Genomic DNA, 11,733 nt, shown 5'->3' with positions numbered 1-11,733 from the left:
TCTTCCCTTCTTTTTCAGGAAACTTTCAGCTGCTTCTATAAATGCAAAAGAAACCGAGAGCAGCTAGTCAAGAGGAGTCACTGGTTGCCCCAAGCCAAGTGTGAGCACCAGGGTGGCACCAGTGCCTCCATGCCAGTCGCTGGTGGGATGGCAGGCGCTGGGAGGTCCTCTGCCCACCCCAGGTACAGAGCCACCCTGCAGCGCCCATTCCCTCTGCTGGGCGCAGGGGCAGGACAGAAATGCCTCTCAAGATAACATGGGCGCTGGGTCCCGTCAGCTGCCGAGCTGCTATGTCCATCTTTAGCCTGCTCTCTGGTTACCAGCCACCTCCTCCGGCTGCCTCCAAAAATAGGCAAAGCCACCTCCCGGCGTCTGGGCTGGAAACTGCAGGGAAGCAGAGGGGGATCACAGGCAGGGCTAATATTAGTGGGATTTTTGTGGAAGGAGTGAAGGACGCCACGAGTACGCCTGAGCTATGGCGCTGTGCTACAACAAGGGCTGCGGGCAGAGGTTTGATCCTGAGCACAACACCAAGGGTAAGTGGGCTCGTCTGCCTTGCACCAGGGTGAGAGGGAATATGTGCTGCTTTCCCAGTCTGCGGCCTTGGCCACCATGCTGCAGCCTGAGCTGCCAAGCAGGGCTGAGCCGAGCCCAGCGCAGACAACCACAAGGCAGGAGCTGGCTCAGGAGCTGCCAGGTGTCACGGGTGGCTCGTGGGCAGGATTGTTCCTCCTGAAAGGTTCTGCCTGATTTTCCCTTTTCAGATTCCTGCCTGTATCACCCAGGTGTCCCCATCTTCCACGATGCCCTGAAGGTAAGTGGGACAGGAGCTGGGGCTGCACCTGCAGGGAAGGACCTTGTGCCTGGCAGGATTGCTCACGCCTGACCTGTTTGTCGTCTCCTGGTGCCTAGGGCTGGTCTTGTTGCAAGAAACGCACAACAGACTTCTCTGAGTTCCTCTCCATAAAGGTGAGCAAGCCACCAGCACAAATGCACCCACTGTTCCTCCATCCCCTCCTCCTTGCCCCTGCCTTGTCCTGTCCTGTCCTGTCCCCATCCTGTGCCAAGGCTGCCCCCTTCACCCTGCTGGCCTAGGATTCCCTATCTGCTTCCAAGGAACCTGCAAGCAAGGGTGCTGCTCCCAAAGTGCAGGGCAGGCGCTCCCAGAGAAAGGTGATTGAAGAGGCTAGGATCCCCCACCAGGATCCTGCAGGAGAAACACAAATGCCCTAAGCAACAGCACAGCTGTGAATGTCTGAGCAGTCCTGGGGCAAGAAAGGAGGCAGCAGAGGCCCAGGGACATGCAGAGGACTCTTGCTGCCCTTCAGCTGCCAGGCTGGGGTGCAGCAGAGCTGAGACCTGTCTGCCATGGCCCTGGTGATGCTGCCACACCATCTTGTCCCCAGAAATCCCTGCAGACACAGCCTCTGCCCTGGTGCAGGGTCAGAGCCCATCCTTGCAAGACACAGAGCCACCAGAGCACAGAAGCTCTGGGTTTGGGAGCTGGCAAATCACGTTAGGGAAGCCAAAGCAGGCGTCAGGCTTGCCTCTGCTGCTTAGGGATGTACAAAAGGGTTTCATAGCAAGGAGAAGCCCCCTCAGCCTATCAGCCAAGAGGAGACCTCAGACAAGCTGAAGGCCAAACCAGTGGAGAAGCTCATCATCCAAGGACCAAAATCAGCTGAGAAGATGCAGCGGGAAAGGCCGAGGTGAGACGGGCTCAGCTAACAGCGTGGCTCTGCTGTGCTGCTGCTTCTGCACATGTCCTGCCCCGCTGCTTCCTCAGGAGAGGCAGCGCCACTTAAATTGCAAAACAAACCCCAACTCAGCCTTTGCTGCTGCTGTTTCCCAGCTCTGATGAGTCAAGACAACTACTGCCGATTAAAGTATCCAGGTCTCTGGAGCAGGCACTGGAGAAACTGAATCTGTCCTCCAAGGACGCGGCGCCTGAGGACAGTTGCACAGGTAGCGATGAGCTGATGGATGGCAGTGAGGTTGCATGTGGCAAGTTCGGCGAGGGGTTTTGCATGGCAGGTTCAGTGCAGGATGGTGCGTGCTGCGTGCTCAGCCACCTGCAAACCCACAGAGGGGTGTCTTGGAGGCACGTTGCAATGGTCTGTGCTCAGGGACTGCGCTTGCTAAGCTGGGGAGCTGGCAGTGAGGCTGCGGGGAGGGTTCAGGGGCAGGCGCGGGCAGCGTGTGCCCTGGGGTGAAGCTGTGTTGCTCTTGCAGCAGGGGAGGCGGCTGCCCAGGTGAGAGCTGGCACCACCTGCAAGAATGCAGCCTGCAAGGCGGTGAGTACCCAGCAGAGTCCCATCTTTGCATGATCTGTGCTGCATGGCCAGGAGCATTGCAGGTCTGGCATGGGGGCTTGTCTCTCAGCTGCCACCAGGTGTGGGGTAGGGTGCTGGGTGGGTGGGAGATGGTAGTGCTCATTGGCTCCATACACTCCTGCTCATCCTGTCCCTGGAGTGGCTGTCTCTGTCGCCTCCCAGCCACATTCCTGCAAGAGGTTTACAGATTCCTGGATTGGTTGTATATTTGCATTTAACTGCTGCCATTTGCTCACAATGAAATATAGCACATATTGAGAATATGGGCATATAGGTAAAATGCATGTGGAATAATTTCCACCTGCATTTAATTAATGCAACACAGCTCACCTATCTTGCCCCAAAGCTGCCTTATGTAGGACTGTCTGCCTGCCTTGAGGTATGCACTGAAGTAATGAAGTTGCTCGAGGGCCTGCATGCTTGGAAAGCAGCAGAGGGGGGAGCAAAAGGCAGGAGGTTGATGAGGACATGAGAGTGACAGGTTCTGGGAAGCAGAGGAAAGGACAGGATGGATGAACAGCCCCTTGCACCTTGGAGCGAGTTTCTTCGGTGTCCAAACTTGTCCACTGTCCTGGTGCTGCCCAGCCCAAGGATGGGACCAGGCTGTGTTTGGGAGAGGGCATATGGAAGGGCTGCTGCCAGGGCTTTGGGAATGACACTGGGGTCCCAGCGAGGCCAGGGTGGCTGCCCTGCCAGCAGGGAGCAGGGACCAATACCAGGCTGCTGGCTGAGCACAGTCTCAGTGTAATTCCTCAGAGATGCTGGACCCAGTGAAAGGGTCATGTTGGGCATCATGCTGTGTCCTGTGCACGGACGGGCACCGATGGGCAGATGCCTGGCTGTGCAATGTCATGCTATGGCCAATGGCACAGCTGAAACTTTCCTCTGCTTGCTCCACAGATCTACTGGGGCCCAGAGAGCAACACAGAGGTTTGCAGTTTCCATCCTGGCGTTCCTGTCTTCCATGAGGGGTAAGAAACAACCCTGCACTGGGGAGCAAACTGACCCTGCTGAGGCCTAAAGGTGCCGCATTGCAAGGTTGTCTGGCCTCAGCAGCACAGCTGGTGCAGTCATGGGTGACACCCCCACAGGTGACAAGTGGGCAGGGGGAGCTGCTTGTTCTGAGCCCCTCACTCCCGCCACCCTGAAGCCTGCTTTGGTCCCCTCTCCTGCTTCTGTGGGTGCTCCCCACTCAGGTCACCCTACTCTTCACAGGATGAAGTACTGGAGCTGCTGTGGAGTCAAAACAACAGACTTCAGCGCCTTCCTGGAGCAACCGGGTTGCAGCAGCGGGTGGCACTGCTGGATGGGGAAGGGGGTAAGGGGGCTCTCAGCAGGGGTGACTTGTGTGAGCAAAGTGCCATTACTAGCACCCGAGGAGTGGTCCTTCCCTTGGTCTGCATTCACATGGGCTTCTGCATTTAATTCTCTTATTTTTTTTTTAATTGCTGACAGATGACTGCGCAGATGAATGCCTAATCTTCACCTATCTGATGTTTAAAATGCTGCTCCTGCATTCACAAAATGTGTCAGCTCTCACACCCAATAGGCAGATGTGCAATAGGAAGCTGAATGAGGCAGGAGCTGGCCCCAGGCATGGCATAGCCAGCGCTGCAGGCTGCCACACAGGGACAGGCAGCCGAGCATGTGAAAAGCCCTGCAAAAAAAAAAAGATAAAAACCCAACTCAAAAGTTTTGACAGATGACTGCAGATGACTGAATTTGGTTTTAATGGAGCTTTCCCTCTACAGCTGCTTCACAGGAGGGACCTCATCTACATAGCAACATGCATTGGAACAGGCTGCCCAGGGAGGTGGTTGATTCACCATCCCATAATGTGTTTAAAGGTCGTTTAGATGTGATGCTTGGAGATATGGTTTAGGGGTGTACTTGGTAGAGTAGGGTTGGTGGTTGGACTTGATGATCTCAAAGGTCTTTTCCAACCTGAATGATTCTATGATTCTGTGATTCTACAGTATTGTGGTGAGGCAATGGGGAGAAGATCCCCATTCCCAATACCGTGCATGTGTGCAAGTTTCCCCAGGAAAGCTCTTGGCTGGAAACAGGTTTGAGCTGCAAAAGTTGCACCAAAGTGGCTCAGGATATCCCTGAAAATGCATCATATTCCTCTGAGTCAGCACTGCTCTGAGCAACCCCCTCTGAGCCCAGTCTGTTGTTTGTCCTGGAGCAGAAAACATGGATATAAAGGAGGCTGCAGTGAATGAACTCTGATGTTGTGATGTAGATGCTTTGCACAGTCTCCCAAGTTTAGGGCTGGGATTCCTCCTGGGGCACTTCTTTGGCTGGCAATGCTGAGGGCTGCAGGGATTCTGCCTCCTGGTGACACTCAGAAATGCCTGGTGGGGCCAATGCTGCCTGCGGCAGGGATGAGGTGGGGGCCCTGAGGAAGAAAGGTGAAACGTGGTCAGGTGGGACTCATCTGTCTCCCAAATTTAGCATGATGGCATGATCCATGTCCAGCAGCAGCCCCTGCAGTGCCCTCCAGACTGAGTTTCCTGGCTGTACACAGCACCTATGAGCTTGGGCACAGCAGAGTGATTCTGCAACAAGGAGGGGATGTCTCTAGTCTTAACACATCCTTCTGGAGCAAACCCAAGCACAGCACAGATGCCCCATGTTGCATGGGACAGCCTGGCAGGGGGCTGGCCACCTTCGCATGAACCACATCCCCTCAAAAACCTACAAGAAAGGCAGGGTTTGATCTTGCTTAGCTGATGCTGACCTCATCTGGTGCTCTGTGAAGGAGATGTGCAAAGGAGCGTTCTCCAGCACAGACATCCCCTCTGTTTGCAGTGTGCTTGGGCTAGACGCCATGCTGTGACAGGTTCCTCTCCCCAGCAGGACAAGAAGGAAGTGTCATGTCGGCAGGACTGGCACCAAACCAGCAGTCAGGTGGTGGTGACAGTCTATGCCAAGAACCCCCTGCCCACCCTCAGCAGTGTGAAAGCCAACCGCACCACGGTGAGTGGGGCTGGCAGAGCTGTGCTGGGGATCTGCACTTGCACGGCACCTGATTTTGAGGAGCCAACAGCCAGAAGCCGGCCAGGTGCCTGGTGCTCTTTGATGGCCTGTTTGGTCTGTTGCTGAAGCTGGGGTTGGCACTGCTGACCTGCTGTCTGCTGACAGCCTGGTGGCTTTGCTGGCCTTGAATCCCTCGACTGGTGGCAGAGGTGAACCCAGCACGCTCTGAAGGGGGTGAAACGCCCCCAGGCGCTGAGGGGATCGCCAGACTGTGACACCGAAGCCAGGATGTGGGCTGCGTTGCGGTGCTGGAAGGCAGCTGTGCTGTCTGGGGGAAGACCTTTGGCAGTGCTGTGCTACCCAGCACTGAATTTTCTGTTGATCTTCCAGCTTGAGGTTTACATCATCTTTGAAGGGAACAAGATTTTCCAAGCACAACTGGATCTCTGGGGGGTAAGATCCTGTTTACTTTGATTTCCCTATTCCAGTAGTCTGCATAGTGCTGGGCTGCAATGCTGTGAGGCAGCCTGTGCTCTGGGAGAAGTGTTTTGCAGCCCCAAACACAGGCTCCCAGTAAAGAAAATTACTTTTTGTGTAGTCAGGATTCTCAGACCTCTGAAAAAAGCATCAAAATGGCTGTTGCTGCAATTTCTGCACAGTCCTTCCTCTGGATGGAACATGAGGCAGACTTTGATGGTATTATTGTATAGAAATGCTGTGGCCCCCAGGACACCATCTCTTCCCCAGCTGGCACATCTGTGGAACAAACAGCTGTTTCATACTCCCTCCCTTGGTGTGATTCATTGCCAGCTCTTGAAGCCTTGCGGACAACACAGGTCCACCACGGCTGTCGCAGCAGAGAGGACTTGTTTATCTCCAGAGCTCCAGTTTTCTATAGCAACAAAGGCTGATTGGGAAATTAGGTTTTTCTCTACTGATCCCCCATAGTGATAGCACAGCATACCAGGACTGTGCCTGTGCTTGGTGCCCATCTGACTGCTCTGCACTACCTGAGGCACCCTGGCTACACTCTACACACTGCCACAATGCTGGTTTTCTCTTGTTGGGATCACATGGGAGCCAGATTGCCCATTTATAGCCATCTCTGCTAGAACATGCTTTAGGGGTTGTGAGGAGGGCTGTTTTGGAGGCTGCTGGTGGCTGCACTGATGAATCCTGGACTAAGAGCAAAGCTGGGCGTCGCTGCTAGCTCTGTAGGTGTTCTGGGTTTGGTCCCAGCCTGCCCCAAAGGGTCTTTGGCCCAGCAGGTCCCCATCTCCCCCTGCAGTCCTGCTGTGTCTGCAGGCAGGCAGCAGTGTGGGAGCAGAGACTCCCTTTCTGATTTCTCAGCTGCTTGATGGCTGGGGAGGAGCAGTGAGACTCAGAAATTTGCACATGCATTTCTTGCCTTTATTTCTGGTGCGTGCTGCAGAGTGCAGGTATGTCTGTGTCTCAGCATAGGTCGCTGCCATGGGGAGAGGGCTGTACTGTAGCCATGCACGGGGCTGCGACTAGCTGAGCTCTCCTGAGCTCTGGACCAGCAGTGCGGTGCTGCTTGTCTATAACACCGTGAAGCTCAGCTGGAGCGCAGGTTTCATCCTGCTCTATCTTCTGGCACATGAGGAGAGGAGATTTCTCCTCTCTTCGCCTCTGTCAGGGCTCTGCCTGTTTGGGGAAGGATGAGCGTGTGCTGCCTGCCCTCCTGTGCCCAGCTCACTGCACCTTTCCCTCTCTCTAGGTCATTGAAATAGAGAAGAGCTTTGTGAGCATGGTCCCTACCAAGGTGGAGATCACACTTTGCAAAGCCAGCCCTGGCTCCTGGGCCAGGCTGGAGCTCCTCCAGAGTAGGTTGCACTCCTGTGGTGAGCAGGGGAAGGAGGCTGCCAACACAGAGGAGCCCGAGGCAGCGCAGGGAGAGGACTTGGATGACAGCTTGAGCTGGTCAGAGGAGGAAGATGAGGAGCTTGAGATGGGAACACCAAGCAACGGACAGTGAAGTGCTTCAGCAGCTGAGCAGTGCTGGCTCCTGAGCTGCTGGGAACCTCAGCACCAGCTCCAGAGGAGCAGACCTGGCCTAGAGCCACATGCAGGCTGCAGCATGCCCTCTTCCGCCGTCAGAAGGGGCAAGTAATAAAAACCCAGAGCAAAGGTTATAATCTGAAATTCCTGATAGGCACTCAAGAGATGTCAGCGGGCTGAATTCCGCCTTCTGTCTCTCCCTCTCCTGTGCCCAGCCAGGGCACGACAACGGAAGCCCCCTTGTCTGCACCTCAGGCAGCCTGTGCCTGTGTCAGTGCCGGGTCCCCTTGGGGCTCGGGAGCTCATAGCCCAGTATTCTGCCTGATCCTGGCATTTCTGGGGGGGTGCAGAGCCCCAGGGCTGCAGGATGAGCTGAGCTCAATCCTCCACACCACCCTCTTCCCTGTGCAGCAGAGTGAGCTGGCCCTGGGAGGCATTAGGAGGGAGGAGGTGACTGCGGGCGGGAGGGAAATGGCATGGCGGCTTGTGGCTCCAGTGCAGACATGACGTCCTCCTCTGCAAAGACCTTCATAGGCATAAAACTGCCCGGGTGTGAGAGGTTAATACGGGCCAAGTGATGGGAGACGAGGAGGCCACGGAGCGGGGCGGATCCCCGAGGGCGTTTCGCTGCGTAACACCTCCCGGCGCTGGGACAGGGGGGTGGAGGGCGACGCACACCACGTGCCGACAGCGTTAAGGTATTCAGGTATTACAACTCGACAGCAGGAGCGAGCAGCGCCCGCAGGCCCGACTGGGGCCTAGCCCCGTCCCACCGGCCGCGCCTCTCCCTGCGCCGGGGAAGGCCCCGCGGCGGCGCCCTCTGGCGGACCCTCCAGCGGACCCTCCAGGGGCGGGAGGCGGGGAGGAGGGCGCGTGCGCGCGGCGGGCGCGGGGCGCGTGCGCGCGGCGGTGGCGGCAGGGGCGGGCGCTGGCGCCGTGGTGCGGCTGGGTTGAGGGTCCGCCGCCGCCCCAGGAGCAGCGGCTGTCGGCGGCGCGGAGGGTGAGCGCGGGGCTGGCGGCGCGGGCGGGCGGCTGGCGGCGGGGCCGAGGTGTCGGGGCGCGGGGGAGGGCGGCGCCCCGGGCTCCCTGCTGTGCGGCGGCGCGGCCCCGCGGCTGGCCCGGAGGGGCCGTGAGGTGAACTGAGGTGCGGTTGGCCGCGGGCCCGGCGGCGGGGGAGCAGCCTCCGCGGGCCTCTGGCCCCGGGCACCCCGCGTATCTACGGGCGTTTCTGCTCAGCATTGTCAGCGGGCGGAGACGCGGGCTGAGGCTGGGGCAGGGCGGCACTCTAGTGAGAGAGATCCTCACGCGTCCGGCCGCCGCCACCCGCGCTGTCAGCGGGGCGGTGGCCTCGGGCCGGCGCCGGCCTCTCCTGCCCTGGGAGCTGCGGCGTTCCCGGGGAGGCTGTTCCCTCGCTGCCCGCGGCACCTGCCCCGCCGGGGAAGCAGCCGGCTCCGGAGGAGGGAAGGACGAACTTGGGAGCAGCAGGGTGATCAACCCGCCAGCCGCGGGGCGTGTTGTTTTCTTAGTTTCGAGATGCAGATCCCGGCTTCTGCACTCGGCGGTGCTCGTGGAGGTGAGTGTGCTCATCAGGGGCTCTGGAGGTGCCGGAGGCGTAGGGGAAGTGTGATATTTTGGAACAAGCTTTTCTCTGGTCCCATTTCTCGTTCGGGGATGTGCAGGAAGCGGGAATGGCCCCGTGGGCAAGTCCTGTACTTCCCTCTTCCGCAGTGCCCGAAGGTTGGGCTGGGCTGTTCTGAAGTCGGGCTGAGGCTAATCCCCATTAGGAGTACCGTAACAACTTTAAGGCGACCTCTGCTCCCAGCACATATTATAAGAGGTCGACATGTGATGAGTTAACCTTTTCTAAAGGTCTCTTGTTTCAGTAATGAAAGTGGATTTTTCTTTACAGGGATACGGAAGAGTGGTCATATTTGATCTGCTCTCTAAAAACTACCAAATTGTTGACTCGGGAAGAGTGAGCAAGGTAGTGACCTAAAATATTCTGAGTGCTGCGGGGTTTCAGGAGTCGCAGGTATTGTCTCATTTAGCAGCTGCTACAGAGCACTCTTTCATAAGCTTAGCGAGTCTCTTATTGAGTCTTGTAAACTTTCAGTATTTGTGACATCCTGTACTGAGGAATTCCTAGCTTAACCTTAAACCCTGAGAAGCAACGCTACCTTTTATTTGTTCTAAACCTCCCTTTTTCTGATTTAATTTGATATCCCTTTGTTCTTACTTTCCTTTGGTTTTTTTTGGTTTTAAGAGTAAATGGTCGGTATCTGTTTACTCTTTGTAAGCGCTTGTGATTCCATACATATTTACATAATGTGAGTTATAAAAAAGCTTTAAATGCTTTTGTTCTTTATGTGTACCTTATGCTTGCAACATGTGTCCTGCACTGGAGTGCAGTGCTCCTTGTACCAGCATCATTAGCTGTGTGCTCTTTGTCCCAAGCATATTTTTGGGTTTTAAAAAGCTTAGGTTCTCTTCTGTGTCACATGTAAAATAACGTAGCGTGAAGGCTTTCTTTGGCCAGTTTGACAGTGTTTGGCTGCATGCAAGTTTTTCTATAGGGAACTTAAGATTATCAGACAGATTTGGCATTTTAGCTTATTATTTCCATTAAAAAAGATGCTTTTAAATGTTCTTCTTAGAAGGAACTTTACAGAGGTCTTGGAAAAACAGTGAAATATATAGTTTGCAATTAGTAGGAGGAAACAGAATATGCAGTTTGATTTGCTTACATGATGAAGCTTCTTTTGGAGTCCGGAGTGGTTTTGCACAATTTGGTATCATGTAAAGATCCATACCTTTAAAAAGAGTTTTTTGGTTGGGTGTTTTTTTTTTTTTTTTACTTTCCTATGCCTGTACGTGTAAATCTGATAGACTGAGAGACTCCTTGCCACTGGTAACATTTGCTGAATTCTGGGACTGCAATACTTGATGCAAAGGAGACTGGCAAATATTGCAATATTGTAGTACACAAGCTGTGATGCAATACACACTGTGTGCACACTTTAACTCGTGTTTTAATCCTATCAAAACTGTTTAAAGATGCTTTTGAAAACTGTTATTGATTGACCAAGTGCTTCTGTTTTAGTGGTTTGATTTTTTTTTTTTGTCGTTGTTGTTTTTTAACCCCCAGTGAAATTTGGTATAAGAGGAAGAGAAATCAGAGAGAACGAAAAGCATGTGTGGGCTTCTTTTCTCAAACAAAAAGCTTAGGTTTTCCGGATATACACATTGCCCTTCAAATAAAACAGTGGCTTTGTTACAACTGTTCTTAAAAATAGAGGGTGTTTAGAGTGCCAATGAATGCCAGGTAACAAAAGATGAGATGGGAAGATAGACTAACGGGTTATTTTTTTCCACCTCATAAGAATAAGGGATGCTTTAACTCGATTTATCATTCATCGTGCAGTGTGCTTAATCTGCCTCTTCAGAGGACCTCATGTCTTGAGGTATGTACTGTTTTTTTTTTGTTTGTTTCCAACAGTGATAAATAAGGCCTTGCTAGAATCTATAAAAGGTAGGAAGGACATAGGTTATTCACTTTTTATGAACTGACTCTGATACCCAGGACCTCTGCAAGTTGCTTGTATCACCCAGGAGATGTGTAGTGGATCTGGGCACAGAACCCTGCAGTCCCAGGTCTTAGTCACCCTTGAAGCACGTCAGGGTTGGTTGTGTTCAAATAAATTATAAACAGTACCCCATCTTGATGAATCCATCCTACTGCATGTGGTTGCAGGAGGAAAATCAAGTTTAATATTCTGCAGGTTTTGATTATGGCAGGATACATGTCACGTTCATATACTGGGGATCCAGATATCTACTGAAGTCCTAGTTTTTAATTCCTGTATGACTCTGCAGCTGCAGCTTGGTGTGGTGTTATTTCACAGCCGTGCAGCTTTTCCATGATCTTGTTTTTAATTTCCCTTTGGAAATATTTATTATCTAATAAACATAATCTTAGATTCATAGAATTTAAGGTCACTGATATTTGGTCACTAATATCGTTCTCTCCTATAAAATTTGGAGTATGAGTGCCTGTAGTAAGACTGTTGGCACACTGAGATTTGTGTGGTTGAGATGCCCGAATACGTCATGCAGATCACTTAGTTGCCACTGTGGTTCCCTAAGAAATACTGCTTACATGGTAAAGTTTATGTGTGTTTCAACCCTGCAAAAAAAAAAAAAAGATCTTTACATCGATAACCCAATTTCAGACTAATTTAACAGGGGTAGAGGTTTTAAAAACATTATATGAAAGGTTGTGGGTGGTTTCTTTTATTTCTTTGAAACAACTTTTTGTGCCAAAAGGAGTAAGGCATTTCTAGCATTCACACTGAGGGAACAACCAGTGAGAATTATCTTGTTAGGCATCAGTAATGTGTGC

At 53.3% G+C, this 11,733-nt stretch overlaps 1 protein-coding gene across 1 annotated transcript; it reads left to right on the top strand.

Annotated features, from left to right (window-relative positions):
- The first annotated feature begins 475 nt into the window (after positions 1–475).
- ITGB1BP2 (integrin subunit beta 1 binding protein 2) lies at positions 476–7,311 on the top strand. Its single transcript, XM_009959210.2, has 11 exons — positions 476–536; positions 765–814; positions 913–969; positions 1,561–1,709; positions 1,853–1,965; positions 2,236–2,294; positions 3,234–3,304; positions 3,549–3,651; positions 5,196–5,315; positions 5,706–5,768; positions 7,054–7,311. Exons 1-11 carry the CDS (start codon positions 476–478, stop codon positions 7,309–7,311), a joined length of 1,104 nt encoding a protein of 367 aa, XP_009957512.1.
- Positions 7,312–11,733: the final 4,422 nt, after the last annotated feature.

Source organism: Leptosomus discolor, chromosome 9, assembly GCF_034619465.1.
Source record: "Leptosomus discolor isolate bLepDis1 chromosome 9, bLepDis1.hap2, whole genome shotgun sequence".
Classification (NCBI taxonomy): domain Eukaryota; kingdom Metazoa; phylum Chordata; class Aves; order Leptosomiformes; family Leptosomidae; genus Leptosomus; species Leptosomus discolor.
This window is presented reverse-complemented; position numbering and strand designations above follow the sequence as displayed.